The sequence below is a fragment of the Bombus flavifrons genome, chromosome 2 (assembly GCF_040668555.2).
Source record: "Bombus flavifrons isolate JBK064 chromosome 2, iyBomFlav1_principal, whole genome shotgun sequence".
Taxonomy (NCBI): domain Eukaryota; kingdom Metazoa; phylum Arthropoda; class Insecta; order Hymenoptera; family Apidae; genus Bombus; species Bombus flavifrons.
Genome location: NC_138443.1, coordinates 13,730,986 through 13,753,713, shown reverse-complemented (window position 1 = coordinate 13,753,713; position 22,728 = coordinate 13,730,986). Strand labels below are relative to the sequence as shown.

Below are 22,728 nucleotides of genomic sequence, written 5' to 3'. Positions count from 1 at the left end.
AGGTATCCGAGAAAGCTGCTTTCGAACCGATAGAGGCGCTTACGAAGGGTAAAATGGAATAGAGAACGTACGTAAACGGATGTGGCTCATAACGGTGTAAGTCAGTTCGCTGATATCTCGCATAAAGCAAAAGTGTTGTGAACTTATAGTTATTAAAAATGTTGACATCACCTATACGACTACTTGCGTGAAGTTTTATAGCTGTATTTATGTTCCAATAATCGTTTCTCGGTTGATCTATATTAAGAAGGATCTGGTACTGCTCGAAAAGCAAACAGAAATCGATATACGTAATTTGCGTACGTTCAACTCTCTTTAGATTCAAGATATTTTTTTTTTTTCTTATTTGTACGTCTGCAAAAATAATTGGTTTTATGAATGAACTGCTCCTTATTCGATTCACTGCGTTAGAAGGAGCGTAAATTTGCATATGCTAACCTTTCGCATTACGTGACCGAGTTAATTATTCCGTATCAACGTAAAAGAACAATTTGCAATTCAATTACGTCACCGTAACTCGTAACATATCCTGATAAGATAATATTAAAATAGGAAACATGTTCGCAACAAGTTGTTTGATGTGCTACAAGTGTTATCTACGCGACTACAATATTCTAATTGTCAGGCGGTGTCTAACGCGACAGCCGAGTCTACGTACGGATTCTGATTAGCATGACTAGTCGATTAATAATAATAGTACAGAGTGGCACACAAGCAACGCGCAACTTGCAATACTACGTTTCGACGCGACGTTTCAAGAATTACGAGCAATTTCAAAGTTTCAAAGACGAGCTTTAGAAGCTTCGCGACGACAAAACTTCGCCATAGAACGATACCTTTTTATCATCCTTTGCCTTAGCCTTTGTCAACTTAAAGGTAATCCATCCAAGAGCAAAATGAAAGAAGAGAAAAAATAATAATTCAAGGGAAGAATTTTAAGCAGATCGAAAAGGACGATCTCGCGGTCAGCAAACGGAACGATGATTTACGAGCTTGCGTTCAGTCGTTGGAATTTGTCAGTCCTCCTCCGTGGACGCCCATCGGTGTTCCACAGACCTTTCGATATCGATCTTCCTTCACACTATCTCTCTGCTATACCTACCTACCGATGGAAGTCTATCGGGCAAGGAAACCGCTAAGAAGGAAAAAAAGGACGGAAAGAGGAAAAGAGAGAGAACGAAAGAAGGAAGAACGAGCCAAGCGGCGTAAAAGCCGCGTTCCCTCCACGCAAAGAAAAACTAAGTCTTAATAAAGCAGAGAGGCAAGATAAATCGGTGCATTAGCATCTCACCAGGCGTGATTCATGGTGACGGTGCGACCAGGCTGGAGACCGACCATGGAATATGATATATCGTCATTAGCATCGGTTTCGTATTAGAACAAATAGCCGCGCGTTTTAGCCCTTAAAAGGCGCGACGTGTCCCGGCCCTTAATGGCCTGTAATGCACCCCCGGAAAACTCCGACAGGAGAAACGGTGTCGCGGTGACTCGTGCTTTCCTCGGCCATCTGCCTGCAAGCTTTGTTTCACCATCGAGCCGAACAATGGGGTTCGTCGTCCCTAGCGGCGGTGCGGCTTGGTTTTTCTTCGAAATAAAGACGGCGGGTGATGCACAAGAGGGAGGCGGATTCTCGAAAGTGTAAAGTATTCGATATTCTTTCAAATTGCAACGTAAGTTGTATATTTGATTTGTACAATCTTTAAATATCGTAGTAATTTGGACGCGAACAAACGTAACGAACCTGGAAGGTTTCGAATCTTCCACTTCTACGCATCCTATAAACTACGTACGAGTAGTGGAAACCTAAACGCAGAACGATTTATTTCTAGAAGAACGAAATCGATTCTAAACAACGTCTCTCATTAGTCACAGAGCCGCTCGAGAACACCCGACCTCGATTCACAGATGTTTCCCTCTGACTGTGTTCCACTGATTAGAACCGTCTCGTCGCTTTATTTCCATAATCATTTCCCTGAAACCGTTTCTCAAGCAAAAGAAACTCGCGGCGAGAATCGTTTGCCGCTCGAGACTCACCGTGCCAATTATAGGCAAATTTATTCTCACTTCTCGTGTAAACGTGCAAACATTCGACGTGCCGATATCTCTGGCTGGTGGATAGCGCGACATACAGAGGGTGAGCAACCCCTTGATCCGACGTAATTCACGGTTTGCCGGTGCATTTATTAACGTGTCACTCGGGGCGACGCCTTCCTAGTGATTTATCGCGCACGCGCCGAGACGCGTAGATCTCGGACTCGCTGGCGCGAGGCCAGAGTTCGACGGGCATCTTCGTCGCCCGCGGCCGACCTTCCTTCGTCTTCCAGCTGCCGAATCGACCGCGCAGATGGAGACGCAGATGGTGCCTCCCGATCCTCGCCACGACCGCTCGCTGTCTTTCTTCCTGGAGTTTAGTTTAGCTGAAGACGACGATGATTGGTCGGATGATTTGGTATATATAACGTTGGCTTAATAAGGGGTGTTGAGACCGAAGGTGGGTGCGTGTAAAGGGTGAGGTTAGGAATGGGGAGATTTTGAGAATCTTTTTCGGTCAGAGTGGATGATGATACGACAGTGAAAACATGTCATTTGTATGGTAGTTTGGAAGATGATGGATCGGTGTACGCGGTTTTCTAGTATTTAACCTTTAAATACGTAGCGTTTTAAGGGTGAAATTTTAAGGGTCTTTCTAAAGTGAAGATGTAACGGTGAAAATGGTCATTTGCGTGATATTTCCGAAGATGGATGAACCTATGCGGTTCCTAGTGTTTGAAGGAGATAGAAAATTGTAGAAGAGAGGAATTTTTACGTTGCGTGGAATTACGAAGAGAAAGATTTTCTTTCCTCGTTAAACAACATCATCTTCGTCGCATTCCACCGCGTATCCACCGCTACGATCGTCTTCTTTAATCTCGCACGCGAAACTAGCAAAATCCGGCGTAACAAAGTTCATACGTACGTGCATGTAATAAATAGTTAGAGCATCGTGGTGGACGATTAACCAGCAGGCTTTCTTTCGATCATCCGTGCATCCTCCGGATACGCATACTTTAAATTCCGACGCCCTTCGCCGTATCCAGATCCAGAGAAAGAGAAAGATAGAAAAGAAGAGTAAACGATTTAACATGGTCAGAGAAAATTTCCCGAAGTTCGCCTCCGATACTTTACCCGGTTGCAAGCTACTCATCTACGTTCTCGATCCACGTCAATTAAACGTTTTTCACCGGTTGTCCGGCCGATGGATCTCAACCACGACCTCGATGCATCGCGTGTGCATCGACGGTCCACGATCGTATGCCCGTGAATTGCGCCTTTGATGATAATCACCACCGTTCCTTGCTGCTCGAACCACCTTCTTATGGGTCTTTCTCCATTTTTGCGAGCGCAACGGTGCTGGGGTTAGTTGGGTGCGCGTATCTTTTCAACGTACACGGGATGATGCGATAACTTTGATCGGTTCGAATATTTCTATCGTTTGCAGACATTTGACGAAATTTTAACAACGAAAGCCAGGTACTGTAATATAATAGAAGCAATAACTTTTCGCTGGCGAAAGATTTTCAGAGATTTCAAAGCGTCAGCCAGAGAATCAAATGGAATAGTTTCCTGCGGAGCATCGTTCCATCAAACGCGGATCTTCGCTGAAGGAACGAAACTTCGAAATTATTCGACTTGCAAAGTACGAAAGCGCAAACTGAAAAACCGGTACTGGAACTTTCGGGTACCGATGGAGAAAAATCGAAAGAATCATTAGCGACGATCCGACGTGGAGTCTGCACGCGCGACGCTTTCTCGATGAAAACTGTATCGAGCCGGTCGACGAGACAGACACGTCCCATCGATATAAATAAAGTATCCGTGGGGTGATAGAGCGTCCGCGGGCGGCTGACACAACGAACAGGGCAAATGAAAAATGCCGAGACGGCCGATCAATGTAAATATATTCATGACGTGGGGTGGATGAGCGGCCACGGGGATGCCGGATACACGTATACGCGCGCGTGGACTTTTATAGGATGGGGCTGGCTTTCTCGTCGACGACTCGATGCCACTCGGACGGCACATAATTCACTCTTTGGCAGCTCATTACAATTTAAAAAGGCTTTTGTCAGTGTACTATACCCGGAGCCGTGATTTCTTACGAGCTCGCCACTTGCTCTCGCGTCAGGGGCCTGTCACCTTTGGGACTGCGAAACGAGCGTTCCTCGAGGACCTCGTGAAGCAAGAGGGACCGGATACCGCGTCCTTCCACGAACCACCGACGAACTCCTTAATTCGTCGGATGGGTACCGGCGTCGCCTGTCTCCTTCGTTTCTGACTTTCTCTTTGCCATTAGTCGACCATTGTTTGGGTTTTGACAGAATTGGGAAAGTAATTTCGGTAGAAGTTTAACGGCGCTAGAAGCAAGATTTTATAGGATTTGAAACGGTAAAAACGAAAGCAGTTGCCTCTTAGACCATGTTTCTTCTATCGTTTCAAGTGGATCGGAGTATTAACAGTTGACTTCTTGTACTCGGATTTCTCTGTTGGATAATAATCATTCGTTAAATCGCTCAAACATCTTTAATTGCAAAGCTTCCGCAATTTGTTTTAGAAGCAAACCCTGGTCACGACGAACAGGAAGAGCCGCTCTCCATCGACGATGATTTTTAAGATTATCGTTCGAGGGGAATCACGGTTGCCGTCACGAGTATACGAGGATCGAATGGCGATCCGTGTGTCACGGTGTACACGGTTTAACACGACAGCTATTCCGCAATTCCAAAACGAACGGACGTTTTCGAACGACAAATCGCCGTACCCGAGACGCGGCCCGGTTTTTTGCCCGACCGTACGAAAGAAACCGGTCTGTGGGCGAAGAACAAAAGGGGCAGTGACGAGTCGCCCGGTTACCCGGCATTTCTAATTCTCCGTCTGGTTCGATCAGCCATGTCGAAAGAGAAATGACTCCGCTCGCGTTTTCGAGACCGATTCCGAGCAATTACTGGGAGATCGTCTTTTGTACGGGGCGATCTTGATGAATGGTCCGGCCAGATCTGTGTCGACAGAGTCATCGCCTAAAACGTAGCTGAATCGGAACGAGAGAACACGGGGAACGATCGGTGAGAGGAATTCCGAGTATCTGCCTTTCGTGCTTCACGTTTATTTCGGTTACGTTTCATGTCGTGACGAAGATTCTTATTAAGTGGACCGAGGTGTCCTATTTTGACGTGAATGACAGAGGCAATTGCTAGTGGTTAGATATTCTTCGGAATAACATTTCAAAAGTTTCTTCCGTAAATTGGATCAGCTTCGTTACAACACCTCGGTTTTTGCACACGAGGATCGTTATAATACAGAGATACGTGTTCATGTTGAACGAATGTATGAAAATAAAATTTCCAAAAATCGTATTAATCGTACTAATTCTTTGGCTAGAAAAGCATAGATAAAAAAAATACGCCTCTTGTGGAATATTTTCAAATAACTCACATAATATACACCCTCCATGTTTTTCGTAGAAGAAAGTAACGGCAGGAGGGCGTGTTTCTTGCAACATACTTGTCCCTCACGCGTCCAAGCTCAAGAAAAAGGCAAGAAGAAAAGGCTGTTGGAAGGAAAATGCAACTGCGTCCCCGTGGGACGTGACCGAAGCCCGAAATTGATATGTATTCCGCGGCACGGCGCGTCCAATCTATCGCGGGTCAAGCAACCGGAATTTTAAGCGCGATACACGCCATCGTACATCGAGATCTTCCCCTAAACGTCGATACGATGCTTTGTGCGCGCCATATACAGGGTGACTCGGGTGGACCTTTAAACAACTAACGATGATCTTCGAGTAATAATTTAGAATCTGATTCGAATTCTTTCTTATCGATTTTCATGCCAATCGACTGACCCAGTAAAAATCATTCAGGGCTATAATACCGTCGTCGTTTTGAAAAAATTGCGTTATAAAGGATTAGATTATTACTATATGTTTTCTCTCTCTTGCTGCAAAGCAATAAGGAAGTTATACAATCGTGACCTCCGCTGGGTTAACGAAGGATTGTTTGTTAAAAATTTCACGCAACGAGCTACACCCTGTATACTCCATAGCGTGCCGCTATGAAACGACTTCCATAGCGAACGAGCTGATCAACGACGAACCAGTCGGCCGATCGTTCCTCTTCTACGTTCTGAAACTTACGAGGACATAAAGCACACCCCCCGTATATATCTGGGCGATCCGTATGCATACGCGCGCGCGCGCCTTGCCATCCTGCGGATTGCGTGCGCGGAGAAGGGTGGAATCCTGGCCGCGAAGGGACGCCGCTGGTCATCCTCGGAAAATTGAATTTCGTCCCTGAGGGCCAGCCGGATGAAGTATGCTGACAGTTGGAAAATTTGCGTTTAACCGGGTGCACGCGATCCCAACACGGAAATCTTCGCCGACCTCTTGTTGATCGAGAATGGATCTCGGACTAGGAGACACCGGTTTGCCACGGTTTCTCTTGTACCACATTTTTCTTAGGTTCGAACTTGATTTGGGTTAAAAATGGATTGAAATTTGGTGCAGTTGGTGCAATGAAACAAAGTAGACGATAAAGCGATTAATACGTTTTCTATTGGTTTACGACGTATTGTTGCGTCATAGTATAATATAACTGAGACTGCGAAAGGAGCAATCTGAAGATTCTAACACACCTACCTAGTTTGCATATGAATTATCGACGATCAAGATAAACCCACGTTTCGTTTGTTTCTTGTAAATGGTAAAAAAGTAGTAGCACTCACCGTGTGGCACCCATCCGTGGTGGCACCTGTCGCAGTAGCGGATATGTCGCTTCCCTGGAGTGAACGAATCGCAGGAGCATCCATTGATAGTGCATTTAATAGACTGAAATCAGGAAAGAGCAATGATTAACATAATCAAATAAAAAGATTAAAATTGATTAAAATAATCAGACTTAGTGAAACGAGCTTCAGAAGTAAAATCAAAAATACTCGATTACGTTTTCTAAAATTGCAATCACGATGGTTGAACACAAATTGCAGAAGAGTCCAACCCTGTAACAGCGAAGCACTCCAGTCGTTCGTTAGGGCGGGTAAAAAGGCGGAAAAGAGAAAAATAGATACGAAACATCGTTGTAAGGGCGCGTACGATACGGTAAAGAGGAGATAGAATTTTATTCGTCGACTTTTCAGCCGGGAGGAAATATCCCGGACAGTTTGGCGCGGATTAAAGGATCGTTGCCACGGGCGAGCAGGAAAAAAGGGGGTGTGGTATTTTGAGTGACCGTTTGGCATAACGCCACCCCAGAGGAAGCTCGTAAGAGACGGGGCTTCGTCGGATTTTAAGGAACCGTGAATATTTTCCGCCCTTCGGCACGAAATTAACCCCTTGGGAGCCACCATCCAATCCTGCCCCGCGGCTGAAAGGAAGGCGAACCTCCTGGATCGGGTATTACTTTATGTACGCAGCAGGAAAGTTTATTTTCCGCCGTCGCGAGTTACCTGCAGCTACTGCCGTTGCAGTCGAAGCGATAGAGGGACAGAGAGAAAAAGGAAGGCAGAAGAAGGGAAAAAGAAACGTTAATTCCTGCTGCTCTCTTCCATCTTTCATGCGTTCGAAAGTTTGCCCGAGAACCGACACGGATCTGCACTAAGGCGAACTTTGGATCCTTACTAAACGGACGCCCTTTTGCCTCGTCGAACGTCATTTTCATCATAGTTCCGGCTCGTTGCAGCTACGTGAAATCCCTGGCGAAGTTGCAACGGATGAGGAACCAGGAAAACGCATTTAGCGGCGCAGAAACTTTCATGTTAATTTTTTCTACTAGGTTTTCAGCACGCTATAAAAATTACAGAAAGAAGAATTTCAGATAACCAACGTCGTAACTGTCACGCGGAGCGTTAAACCAAAGAAACCATAATCCCATCAGACGCGAACCCACCCTGCCGAACCTCCAGCGAATCGTCACTCCCCATTTAAGGGGTTAACGCAATCTTCCTTACCCTTGGCTGACGAGAAAGGGGTCCATTTACCTATACACGAGCCGTTTCACCAAAGAAGAACGAAAGGGAATACGACGTTGCGTACAAGTTCCCCGTTGTCGTGGTGTTATGACGTTATAGCGTTACGACGGCGTGTGCCGCTAATATAAAGACAAATGAAGCGACAAGCGCGCAGCCATCGTCGGCCATGTGTCTTTATCCAGACAGCGTCCCGTGGCTTCGCGGGAAATCTTCTGTCGTTGGGAAACGAAGCGAGGTCGACCAGGCTGGCTGACAAAATTTCATAGCCGGCAAATTTTATTAGCTTCGCAGCGGGTTATTTATTCGGAACGAGCGACAGATTATATGGCGATGTTAGCGGTCGCCCGTGCCACGCGGAAGGGGAGCTCGTGAAACAAAGTCCCTGCCACGCTTTTTATATCCGAGCCGGTGACGCCATGGAATTAGCTTTTCGAGTTAATCTAGCTCGCTTTGGAATTTAAATGGGCTTTAAATATGTGTTCATGCATACGCCTGTGGACTTTTGTAGTTAGTTTCTTATGGCAAGACCAACATGGGGAATATCGTACCCTGTAAATGATGCGAAGCTATGATGTGGTTTGCAGGTTCGTCGAGGCACAATGTATACAACGTGGTTTTCTCGCAAGGACACTAATTTCCGGTTGTCATCGACAGTTTTTTTCCATACCATTTATGTTCGCGCACCATATTATCCCGCTATCATCGCGTATGAAAGACAACAAAGTTTTTACAGGCCACGAGATATTTATCGCAGCTATCTCTTTACCACCGAGCTGTCAGCTTATCATCTCGTTCCTTCGCTTAATTTTAACGACACTCCTCGTTTAAGAACATCACGAACAGCTGTAGATTTTTCGCGTACCGATTAGGTCGGTAACGATCGGATTTTCGTCATATGCAACGAAACCAACGCGAAAGAAGCGTCTAGATTTTGGGACGATCGACCCCCGGAGCGTTTCGTCTCTCGACAACGAAATCCAACATGCTCACCGGAGCCAGAATTGTAATCCAAGCAGGGAACAAGCGTACACCAGCTAGTTGCAACGATGGCCATTACAACATATCAACGAACGATAATTAATTGCGCGGATATGGATTACACGAATTACGCGAACGTATATTTCCAATCAATATCGCCAGCGATACAGCGTGGCAGCGATGATGATTAACATTATAATCGGAACGGACCACCGACACAGTCCCACACAATGCAGCCGCGTATTGTTAAATATAACAGAACCGTGGATACGTGGCTCGGCTATCGTTTGGAATTCGTTAACGAGCGGAATGGAATTACGTCAGTGATGCGTCGATAGCTGACTGTGAGAGCATTTGTCACAGTGAAACGCGGAGCTATCCGTGCGAGCCGACTGTACGAGAAGAATAACGTTACCATTGTATTTTCATGCTGTTGATATTTTTCCCTGTGATTGATTGAAAGATTTTAATTTCCCATTGAATCGTACGAAATATTCGATGAAATCTCCTGGTATGGCTTTGCTTCGTATTATTTTCAATACGAAGGTTCGTCGAAGTTGCTTCATAATGCTTAGGCGACATTAGGGAGAAATATCGCATATCTTTTCGTATCTTATCGTATATCGTCGATTCTTTTTTTTTTTTTTTTCGCAATTTTCCCAATCGAACAATGTCTCAAAGAGCTGACGGTTAAAAAGAGCTACTATCGGCGTTTCACACTCGAAGCGTTTCACCTCGCAAACACTCATCGAGGGTAGCTAACTCGGAATCGACTCAATGGCCACTCTCCGCGTCGATACATCCCAATTTCCCGCTCTTTCGGATCAAATCCTTTCGCCGGACGAAACAACAAGTCCAGACATGGTTTATTTTTCAGCAGCGAAACCGAATCGGATACTTTACCTTGAAGGCAAACGCACTCGTGGCTGATCTGGCTAAAATTCAGCGGAACTCTCCGGTTGGAATTGCAGTCGATTTCGGCCCGTTGATCCCAAAGAGATAGAGAAATGGGAACAGAGAGATAGGTGGAGGCACGAAAGTACGAAAACTCGACAGCACTCGAGGACGATGACGTGGGATGCGATATGCCGGTTTGCATCGCGGCCAAATCTCTCGGCAGATGTGTAGTAGGTTCGTGTTTAATGAACGGGGCTAATCTCCCCATTCGAAATGCAACGCTAACAGCGAACGCGAGGTGGCCACGCAGCAGCAACCGGGCAACTCGTTCATCGTTGCAAATTAATTTGACCAGAGCGCGAATTAAACCTCAAGTATAAAGCTGGCGAGCGGCCGCGTCGACGATGCAACCCCATTAATGAGTTCGAGGATTTAAGCTGGGTCTATGCGTTTCGCTGATCCGATCCATCGCTCCCTTCTGCGCCACGCCGCGCCCAAACGCGTGTCCAAACTTTCAGCCCACGCGAGCGTCCACTTTCGCCTTTATACGTTTACGTACGGTTCGTGTTCTATTTATGAGATTGTCACTGGCGACGAAAATTTTCCACTAAGTCAGCGACTGGAAAGGTGGACTATCGTTAATCGATTTATACCATAAAAGAAGCAAGCAAAGAAGAAAGAAACTTAGACCGCATCCCCCTTTACGCGCGACCCGTGCACGCGCGATTTAAACGTTGCGGCAGCGATACGACGCAATTGGCATCCCCTCGATCAGAATGCGGCACGCGTGTCGATGTCAGGGGGTAAACGCGGTGGAATAGAAAAAGGAAAAAGCGGAATTTCCAACGGCCGTACTTTATCCCGGCACGCTTCACGTGTGTGGCGGAATAATGAAATGCTAACAGCCTGGGCTGCGTTTAGCATATTGTCGCGGCCACAATGGCAATTTGCGTGATATATCTAGCTGTTTTCTCGGGACGCGTTCAAATGTAGCGGAATTAACTGGCCCTCCGAGCCGCCACCGAACAGGCGTATATTCCGACGTGAAGCTGGCGTCTGCCAAAATTCCAATAATTCTCAGGAATTTTTCTCTTTCTTCCTTGTACTTTATCAATGAACGACAAAATCTCAAGAAGAAAGATGATAAATACATAGACTACAAGTTAACGTGTTGGTCTGAAACAATACTACAAAGAAAATATCGCCAACTAAGGTAACTTATTCGAGATAGTAATTCATCAAAGACGAAGGAGCACGTAGCGGTCCGATTAGTTCTTTCTCCGAGAGCAAAGATTATACTTGGCGTCGCGGAACAAAGGGATAGAGAAGGGAATATGGAAGGGTGAGAGGGTCCTGCGTGGACGATAAATATCGCGGCTGGCGACGACAAAATATCGCGAAATAAGAAAGGCTCTCCGGCGGGGTTGACAGACGGCACCCTGAGGAGCACTAAGTCACGGCCTATGCTAACTTTCTGCTCTGACCGCCCCCTCTCTATTTCCGACCGATGAAATAATATCGCCCCGATTGCCAGCCTTGATCCATGTAGCGTGAAACGTCCAGACGTTTGCCGAGGGATTCTTCGAGAGCAAGTCGCCCGCGATAATCGCCAAGGGAGATGTATCGCGTTTGCTGCCTCGCAATCCTGTTTCCTCCGAGGACACGTGGTTTATCGTGAAACAGTTTTGGCATCGTTTCGAAGATCGCTTGTCTGGAAGATTTTCCAGGGCTGGAATAGCTTATCGAGACAAATGCGTGGAAAAGATGACGGGTTTGATGTAATACGCGACTTTGTCGGCCAAACAGACCTGTAAGACTTTACACTGTAGTCGAAGAACAAGTTTAATTTTAGATTTAATCTACTTGGTTCTATTGTAACCGTAAAAAGATAGTTGCGCTTTTTAAGGGCGTGTCAAAGGTGTGTTTCAGAAAACTAAATAGCAAATTCCAATGAATCAGCGCGACTCAAGTTATTAGATTCGATTCATTTAGTCATTCTGTAGAGGAAATTGAACAATATCGATTAACACCTGTGATCTTTACAATTATACCGCACTATAATCTCAGCTTGTGCGATTAAATGGTAGATCTCGATCAAAGAACAGCATGCGAAACGCAATGACCATTAAATTACTTTCACGTTAGTGCTACTATTACTATAAAAAGAGAAATAGAAAATACAGATTCTGATAGGAATGAAACTGATTATGTATGCAAGATCATGTAAAAGAAAGTATCCGTTTAAAGTTATTATTAGAAGGCGCTAATAAGTAAAGAAAATGGTACTGTCGATATCCGCGGAAACTGGCATCCACGCTGACTATCGTGAGCCTCAGTCGTTTAGAAACGTGACAAAAACCATCGAGTCGACGGGAAACGGTTCTCTCTAACGACGATAAGCAGAGAAAAAATGCCGGATTCCTCCTGATTTTCTCTTTGTTTCCGCGCGCACAGACAGGTAGCGGTAAGGCGGGCAGAGTTTTTTAAATCTCATTATTACAGCTGCCGGGCAACGCGAAAAATAAGCAGCGCTCACGACGGCGCTGGAGAACTTAATCCGATGGATTTAGCCGTGGAACGATTGCGCGTGCATGTAGCTTCAGCATCCCTATCTTTTTTCCTTTAACGCGATAACAGAGAACAATAACGCGCGGAGATTAGCATCCCCCAGCCGGAAACGCTCTCTGGAAATTAACAAGTTTCCCAATTTCGTAGATCTCCGATGCTCTTTCCATTCGCTGATATAACGTGAAAATACTTTTCGTCCGAAACTTCGTAACTTTTATTTCGCCTTTCACGTCCAAATCGATACGATCCATACGAGTATCATAAAAGTCGTATCGCGCCGATTTCGATTCAAAATGTTCGTAGCGAATATGATGTGCCTTGTACCAGGTATAACACGAAAATTCATCGAACAGCTGATCTACAACACTACAGAGTTCCAAATCGGAGCACAACTCACTCGGATCGAACGTGCCAGGCCATGGGCGCAATTTGGCAAAGAAATACCATAATAATAACGATGATCGTCGTCGTGTTCGTCGCCATTGTAACGCGATATATCGAAGGAAACGGTCGAGGAGAGATACGGCATTGCAGCACAGCTGCCCGCGGCAAGGATCGTTGCGAAGATCTCAGGGCCCATCTTCCCCCGACCAAGGCGGCCAAAAAAATGACTAGACGTTTTAATAGAGCGAGTTTTCATCTATCGTCCCTATTCATCGGCAATTTCCGATTGCGTCGCCGTCCCCGGGGGAGATCGATCGCCATTGTCTCGGGCCGAGCCGCGCCGCCTCCGCTACGCTCCGACTTTTCATCCCAGCGGCCACACCTTGCGCCGCGCCACCCGATTCTCCATCCGTATCGTTCCACGAAAGTCAAGCATAATGCCGTAATGGACGATGGACAGGAAACGCTGCCGTTACACGCGACACGTGACACTTTATACTTGCAATGGCTTGTCGAGGATGAATTTTCAGGGAAACGACGATGGAAATTTGCGAATATCTCGAAGAATATCGCAAAATCTTGAAATGCAACGTTCGAAAGAGCATTTAACGTTTATTTATTTGTAACCGTTCGATTGTAAAGCAGGGCATTTATTTTCTTAATAATTTATCGATTACGAGGCGTATGACCGGAATTATTTTCACACAATCGTTCAATTTCTGTGTATCGCATTTTCTGATCGACACCGAATCCCTGATACCTGAACTATCGATATTCGATTAGAAGAGACCGTAAGGTTCGCGCGAGAACCGATTTTTATAGAAAGAGCAACTTCGAACGATATAACACACCTATTTCAAAATTTCGTTCCACGCCATTGCCAATTTCTGCCTTTCCGCCGGTTCATTACCATAATTGTCATCACCTCGAGAAACTTTACGCGATGGTAGTTCGCAGTTCGTCAATTTCAGCAAGTAGCACTCGAGTCGGTTCGTCGAGGCCGTGCTGCCTGATGGCTCCCTGGCACGGGACGTCCTTTCCTGGTAAAACGTGCTTACCGTCTCGCGACCGGATCGTGACTTCGAACCTTTCGATCGGCTACGCCCTTCTAAGGCGATTAGATACTGGCCAATATCGTGGATGACGATTACACGCGTTGACGTGACGAGGAAAATTTGAAAAATCCGATAACACGAAGATATTTCCTTGTTAGTTTCAGAATGGGCACCGTCAACCATACTTTGACGCCAGAGAATGTCATTCAGAGACCATGAGATATGTGGCGGCACTCGACCACGGAACTTTGCAACGGCTTCGCGACACAAAGCGCTATACCTTCAAAGCGTAAGGTCGACATGCCTAATGTACCATCGATGTACGGTTCTTTCGCCGAATATTCGGAAGATTGCATACGCGGCAACTGTCGCGGACATCTAATAAACGCGTGCGTAGTGGGGATATCGAGGGGCAAAAAGAGGTGTCGAAAATATAAAAATTTTTTTTTTAATTTCTTCTTTTTTTTAATTTTTCCATCGAGACAACGATCTACAGTGAGATCCGTTATAACGAGACGTGATAAAGTGCACGCGTACCGAGCGAAAATTCAAAGTCGATTTTCTCGAAAACAAAGCCTCAAAAGAAAAATTTTTATTCTATATTTTCGACTTCTTTTTTCGCGTAGAATCGCCCCCTTTCCGCTTGTACCACCAGTTACCAACCACCCTGTATATTATATTTGGCCTGATCATCGTACTACGGGCTATGCCCGTAATATTTACGTCTGGTACGATCATCTATTATGGGCTATGCCCGTAATATTTACGTTTGGCTCGATCATCGTACTACGGGCTATGCCCGTAGTTGTAAGGTGTTAATCGTTGATCGTTGATCGTTGATAGTCAATCGCTAATCGTTAATTGTTGTTGATAGTTAATCGTTAATTGTTGATCGTAAATTGTTGACTGTTGATTGTTGGTTGTTAATAGTTTAATAAACCTTTTTTGTTGAACATCAAGCGTACTTCTTGCGGGCACCTTCACCAACAACCACCTCAGATATTACAAAGTACATATTGCTAAGCAAGGGAATACGATAAATTAACGATCCAACGTAACACGTGTGGACAACAATCCCGAACAAAGGAGTTGCATTAGGTTTAAGCGGCGAGGAGAAAGGCCCGCGATCGAAAGGAACACGTGTCAGCGGTGGCAAATAAATAATAAGCTGGATCGATTATGGAATTCCATCGCGCGGCTGGTGCGAACGACTCGTGTCCACGGAATTCCCGCGGTTCGAGCAAGGACTCGGTATTGAAAGGTCGTCGATAAATTGTGTTAAGTTACGCGAGAATATCGATAAGCGAATTGGTGAAGCGGAAACGTTAACTTGGAACGGATCTCCGACCTGGTTGGTCTCTTAGGTAAGTTTCCTAACAAAGAAATTGTCTAATCTCGCGGAGGAAGCGCGATGAAAGAGACAAAGGAGAATCCAACTGCAAATTTGTCTTGCCATAACTTCGTCAAGAGCTTCGCCTGAGATTTTACTGCACTTTATTTATTGCACTTGAAATCCTAACTACCGACATCAGCTACGTTCTAAGATTTTCCTCGAGTCAGATCGTATCTTCGGACAGTCGATCGGAGATCTGAGTATCTCGAAACGTGGCTGTTCTCAGGGATTTCGCGACGATTGCGCCAAGGTTCATGGCACGTATTTCGAATAAATCGGAATTTCAAAAGGACATTAAAGCCGCGAAACCTTGTTCACCACGACGACCATATATACTCGACCCCCTTCGTTTCCTGACTTATGAACGCACTGTGGTCTTCAGTTCTCGCACTGTCTTCGCGCACACAGCCGCAACGCTGTCACGCTGTGCTAAACGAATAATAAACACGTGTACGTCTATGCGTAATAGAAGCGACTGCGCGCATACTGTTCAATTAGACAGAAATCGCTTGTAAAAGTATACGATACCTGGTTTAAAGAATCGGGTTCGAACTGAAATGTTCGAGAATCGGTGATTTGTAAAAATGTTTGTTCGATTTGAAATGTTAGCATGTCTAACGAGTAACTACGAGATGTTATTGGAGAAAGAGCAGGATAGAAGTGGTAGCATTGTAATTATCTCGCAAGTATAGTAATTTCTGTCGCGTATATTGATAGGTTTAAGTTCATTATCGCGCTAGTTTAACTAGATTTCGAATTTAAGTCGATTACATACCAGTTTTCTGTACGGTATAATTCGATGTAATTACCTGGTATGCAATTGATAAATAAGTAATACAAATAGATACAACTTATTATAAATACATGTAATGAATCATATAATTAATAATACAGATTAAGATACATTAAGCACGATACAAATAACAAATATGTATGCTTAAAAGGTAATCAATTATTCATATTGTAATTGGATTACGATACTTCCACTGGATTATATTTCCAAATAAATTTTCGTCTGTACAAAGTTCCCGCTGCTAAAGTTTTGTCGTGAAATTATGCTAAAGATAATTAATTGCAACAATTCAATCGATTAGGTTTTCCACAAAACCAACTAAATTATCGCTACCGTTATCGATAAATCCTGAATAAACTAACGCATCGTCTCACAATCTTTCGCACGAAACACGCAGTCATCGTAAATTCCTGCATCGATCGTTCTTCACTTCATCGAAGAAATGTCACTTCAACGGTCGAGTATCTAAGGAAAATCCTACCTTAACGCGCATCGCGTGTATTATATACGATCTACTATCTTTACTTTTATCAAACCTACCAACTCCACTGCCAAACTCAACCCTTGCGGAAGAAAACGCTCGTTGAAATACCATTTCGAAAAACATGCATCCAAGAACCACACCTCAATTTCTCGCTTATGAGAACGCGAGTGATCAAGCAGATCGCGAGAGGAGGTATGCAATGGCGATCGGTGATGGTGATTTTCGCGAGCTAGTGGACCGCGGGGTCGGAGGGTCGGGCGTTTTCGGCCGGGCCCGTGACGGCAACCCCGTTGGGGCCGGTCGATGCTTGATATATCGGCTCGTAAAAAACGCCGGGAATAAAATATCTCCGCGGGATCTCGGGGCGAAGGTCGGCGTCGCCGAAAGGGCCCCTCGCCGCGGCGCACCGCGTTTATGGGTGACCGGGTACACGGACGCACGGCCCTCGCACACGTACCCATAGGTGCGAACATTGTTAACAAGTCCCGTATTTTATACACCGAAGCAGAAAACAACCGGCCGGCTGCCGGCGAAGGGATCTCTGTGGACCAGGGGTGCTCCGTCACCCACTTTCCGCGGTTTCACCGTGAATCCTAAATAAGATGAACCTAGGGATTGGTCCAATATTGATTTCATTCGCGTGACATGTTGTTTACACAACAACTGCAACTTCGATATCTTTGTTTCCGCGTGCGTGTTTCGGAAGGTAACGATTGGTTCGATCTAGGAAGACGAACATTAATTATAATGTTTCGCAAGGATGAAATCAGCTGTTACCTAAAGGTAGCTTTAGAGAGTGACGACACTTTATTTGGAAATTTATGCCAAAGCTTTCTTAGATTATATTTTTACATTCGACTTTCTTAAGGACTACCAATCGGTGCTATTCATATTGTAAAAAATTCACAGCATGTCGGAGGATTTCAATGTTGAAATTCCATAGCCTACGCGCTTCAAATACCAACGAAACTATTTTTCCAAGCAATTCGAAAAGAATTCGATAATACTGCAATCGAGTAACTTAGAAATCCAAAGAACCAACTTCGAACCTATTTACCGCAACTTTCGCGATTGAACCTTTAAAATTTACGCCTCGGTTGATAATCTGTAACTCCGAGTGTTTCAAACGCCATGGCTAGTTTTTCTTTCTGCTCTTGCTTACTTCGACTACTTTGTGCACTTTAGTTCTCGTCTGCTTGCAATTTCCAACACGTGCTGCAACGCTTTCGTCGCACCTCGATGTCGGGTAGAAAAATTGGACACTGTAATCTTCTGAAACTAGAGGAAGAATATAAAGTGGAATATCGTCGTGGTCGCGATCGACTGGCTAAGCCCGCGGGTAGAAAGCTCGGGACGCGCTTAGAGCACATCCAGGTCGGCGGGCGCATAAATCGCGCGAGCTCGAGCGCAAGCGGTCGCAGCATGAAACGCGGTCCATGTGAATAATTGTAACATAAATAAAAGGTCGATCGCGGCGACGTCCATTAACGCGTGTTAGGGCGACGTTAATCCACTGAAACGCATTTAAATTTCCACGCTTATGTCCGGCCCACGGACAATGTAAATAATTCTTGATCGATCGGATATCGATTGCCGGCACAAGAGGACGATCGTGCATTTACATATAGATAGCGCTGTCAATGTAACTTATTACACCAATAACCGACAGATATATCAATTTATCCTCGTTTCGTCTCTTTCTTTCTTCCTCTCCCTCTTCCTTTCTATTTCCATTTCTATTCTTTTATTTCTCACGATACCTTTTTCCATATCGATAAAGTGTAACCACGCGTTCTCCAATGTTGCTGGCCACTGTTCAATTTTACGCTCGAGCAAATACCTCATTTGCATTTCACACTTACACTTATTACTACGCGATTGCTCTTTTGTTTTAACAAAATAGATTCGTATCAAAGAAGTAGATGTATCTCGTATGTTCTATGATCTTTATGCAAGGATGAGCTGCAGGTGTAGCTCAAAGAGATCACGCAAGACAAGGCAGAATGAAATTGAGAACCCTGTTGGTCGGCGACGATATTTTCAAAGGCTGTTGCTCGACCAGCCATAATTCCAAGCATAAACACCGATTTGGCACGAGCACCGTGTCTCAACGCGTTGTGGAACAATGAAAACTGTTTACCGTGATTAACTCCTTGCACGAACGAGAGCGAAAATCCGAGAGCGGCTCGTTGTAGATTCACACGTCACCGATATGCGAACGAAGAAGTTTAAAAAATCGATGACTCATAGCTAAAAGGATTCGTCCGTTTTGGAAAAAAGAAGGTTGGCACGTGTAGCTTCTTAATGGAAAGTCGTAATATACGCGTGGAATAAAGCAATTTGGTAACATATAGTCTATTGAGTTCGATTTCTGCTAGAGTTGCAATTTTTTACGTATCTTTCTACGCGGATGCAATGTAGAGAAAGGAAAGTGGTTTACTTGGAGTAACGCGTCGTGCCGATCTACGCTAATGACTGGTGCATAAGTATACCGTCACCGAGCAACGTATCGTGAGACCAATGTCCTTCGAACCGTTTTGTTATTTAGGTTGCTGGCGTAACGCGCGAACATTAATTCATTAATTAGTGTCGGTGTACCTTATGCGAATACGAACGAAGACCGCGATATTACTCGTACGTTTAGTCGTCCTAGTAATTCGTCGTTGTTCGTTCGTTACTAGACCGCGTTACGAGATCTAGCGATTGCTTATCGAATAAAAGCAACATTCGCACAGAAGAAAAATCGTGGTAGATTTTGTGTAATGGAATACAACTTCCTTGCGTTTCTTTTAATTTATCATCGTCGAATGGTATTTATGGGAGAAAAATCGAGTCCGATAAAAAACATCGTTAAAGTACTGTACTCGTTTACTCGAATACATAAATTACAAAGAACGATCAACTCGAGCACGCTTGAAACCAACCCCCAGCTCTCCGTCGACGTGCGTCGGTACATCGACAACGCGAATCCTGCAGAAACAGCTCGACTAGTCTTCCGGTATCATCGTTGCATCTCGAAACGCAATTTTACACCGCGCGTAACGATCGTACTCGTTACGTTATCCGGACCGCTATCATATCGAATCGAACGCCGTAAAGTCAAGCATATCGGTCGGTGCATCGTTGTGTATCGAAGAACGGGGAGGAAAAACTCGTCGATCAACGACGAGCCAGATGGGGTGGTCAGAGGAAGACAGGACGACGGGGTTGCTTCGAAAGAAAGAAGAGAAAAGAGAAGGAGAGATGGTTGTCCAGCGAGCCGGAGGCCACGGCACAGGAGGATCCGCGCCACTTACCGTCGATTCGCTTTATTTTACCGAGGCGCTTCCGGATATTCCCCGCACGTGGTGCTCGGTCAGGAGGTTAGGTTAAGGAGCAGCGGAGGCACTCGCTGGTCCCCTCCTTCCGCCGGTGGCTCCAGGGGATGGATGGAAAAGGGTTTCACCGACGACGGGGCAAACGAGTTCGGTTCTGTTCGGTCTACTCGGGACGGGGTGGCGGTGGAAGAAGCGTAGGAAGAGGAGGTGGGAAAGGTGGAGGCAGAGGATGGGGTGACGATGGCAGAAAGTAGGAGGACGACGAGAAGCGAGAGAGGAGTGGACGGCTGGCTGGAGAAGAGGTTAAAAGAGGGAAAGAGGATAGAGTGGGTCGGAAGGGGATCGCCGCTGCCTCCTGCACGCTGGCCCTCGGGGGCGGCGTATTGATCCGGAGGCGGCGGCGGTCATCCGGCCGCTAATTAAATGCCAATCGCCAACCTCATCCCCGTCAACTTCCCCTGCCACTGTCTCACCCCACTCTCGGCTCCTTTATCCACCAGCAGCACCCCGCCCTCAAACTACACTCGATTCACCCTCTACTTGTTCGGTGCTGGTCTCCTGCGGACCCGTCCCTTTTCAACCCGTCCACCACCGCCATATCCTGTCCGATATCGCCATATCCTGAACCCAACTCCCACGGTCCTCGCGACCACGCATACCATCAGCCTTCGCGATATTTTACCGCGATACCTGCATTACTTTCATCGTGTCGATCGCGATACTTCGATGATTAGATGCGTAAGGATGCTTGCCGAGCGCTAGATCGTTAAGAATACTGCACATTCGTTAAGGCGATGACCGAACCGGACAGTGTTTCGGTTGATATTCCAGACACACTGTTTCAGACACTTACAGACGAAGAAAAAGCTAGAAAAGCAAGATTGCCACTAGGTACAAGCTTTTCGTCTCCTCGTGATTTACTCGCGCAATTCTCGCGCAGCCGGCGACGAGGTAAACCAGTCACGTTCGGCTGGAGTTCGGAGGATTGCAAAGGGATCAAAAGAGAAAGAGAGACAGGCAACGGGTCTAGATAGCCAGAAGGGATCAGCTGTGCTCTTCCGAAAGCGGAGTCCCATGGGAAGTCAATCAACCGACCTTTCTTCGATCGCCGCGAAGGGGTGACTCGCGATTCCGATCCCGCAGAAAATTCCGTTTCATTGAGCTTGACGATACTCGTTTCGACTTTACATGACAGCGCCGATTTTACGCCTCAAAGAAGCTTCAGTGACAAAGTAAAATTAAAAAAATAACATACGACAGACTAGTCTAGATTTTCCAAGCTCAAACTTCGTCTACCAAGTTACAACCTGACGTAGCGCGTTACACGCGATCAATCGTAAATATTTCGCCTCGTTGAACCGATCAACGTTACACGGCATACTCGCTGTAGCTGAAAATCGCCGGTCGGAACACGAAAACTCCGTTACCTCCAAGTCGAACGTTCGAAAGGGATAGCGGATCGTTTAATCGGCCATTAGACGCGCTCGAAGCCGCGTCGAGGAGGAAGCAACGTCACCGACGATCATCGATTTCGCGAAAGTGGTCGACCACTCCTGCCTACACTCGCACATAGACGTACACAAATACGCTCCGTGGCACTATATTAAATCGAAAGCGAGTGCTTCCGAGCCAACTGGCTTTTTCAGAAGCGAGCTCCCATTGGCGGTCGAGTAGCCCCTTCTTTATTCGAGGCGGTGTTAATTGGCGCGGAAGTAATTAAGAGATGGCCACCCCCGGGGGCCCCGCCATCCCCCAGGCACACGAACCCCCTCAGGCTAACGAGCGAGCGTTGCTCCCGGAGATGGCAGCGTCGTGATTAATAACAAGGTCCTCTCGAAACCTTAGCGTGCAGCCTCCACTCGCGCGGTAACTCGTAGGTGAAATTCCACCCGGTGTCCGCGTACACCGCGGTGGCTGTGCCACGAGGAAGGAGTCCGCTCGTTCTTCCCTTCGCCGTAAACTATTATCTCGTTGCCTCGTTCTTTAGCGCGGAATTTTCTTTTTCAGCGTCGAACGATGAGCAACGTGCTCATCGATCACTATCCAGTTAACGCGTTCGCGCGTTACCTTGGCGATCGAACGGTCGAAACATCCAGGCTGATTGGTTTCGGTTACATAAACAGTTTTCGTGGTGTTGGTTTCATTAAAACTTTTTTATTTCACCGGTTGGAGGTAGTGATTGGACGAGGTGGATGGTTTAGAAGGTTTGGTTGTGTTTCAAGCTGGAGAACGATTGGATAGGGAAAGTATCATAATAGATGAGATTTCAGGTAGTAGGAGACAGACGAGGGGAGACGAATATATAGGGTGAATTTTTTGATGCGCGGTATATAGTTGAGTCGATGAAGCGTTAGAACGTTTTAGAAGAGTTGTTCGTTACGATACGAAGCAACAGCCATCTTGTTGAACGCGTGAAAGGAATTGCAGGAGTCGGGGATGTTTTAATATGGAACGTGCTTTAATTTCGAAATTCCGCGCTCTACGCACGCCAGATGCCAACGAAAATATTTTTCTCAATATTTGGAAAAAATCCGATGGTACCTCATCGGCAGACTCGATCCACTGCAAATTGTTTTTCAATGTTTTTTCTTCTCCATCGAACGCAATCTCTTCGACGAGAAAATTTCCAGATATACATGTAGCTATAATTATCTTGCGCCTGCGGTAAAACTCTTAGTCAAGAACCGTAAAGCGTCGTAGAAGATTAGAAGAACCCACCGTGACCAATGATTCAACCCTACAAATTCCCCAATAACTTAAACGATAATTTAATATCGTCGGGGAAACCAGACGGACCGGTATCCTCGACATTCCTTGCACAATACAAAACGAAAGAAAAACGCGCGAAACTGTGTCGAGTC

At 45.8% G+C, this 22,728-nt stretch overlaps 1 protein-coding gene across 2 annotated transcripts in view; it reads right to left on the bottom strand.

Moving 5' to 3' along the window:
• The window catches only part of LOC138189702 (zinc finger protein basonuclin-1), a 263,062-nt gene that overhangs the window by 168,310 nt on the left and 72,024 nt on the right, over window positions 1-22,728 (bottom strand). For both annotated transcript variants that reach the window (XM_069131819.1, XM_069131820.1), the window contains exon 3: window positions 6,757-6,859. In XM_069131819.1, the coding sequence (XP_068987920.1) occupies window positions 6,757-6,859 (103 nt within the window). The remainder of the gene's footprint in view (window positions 1-6,756; window positions 6,860-22,728) is intronic.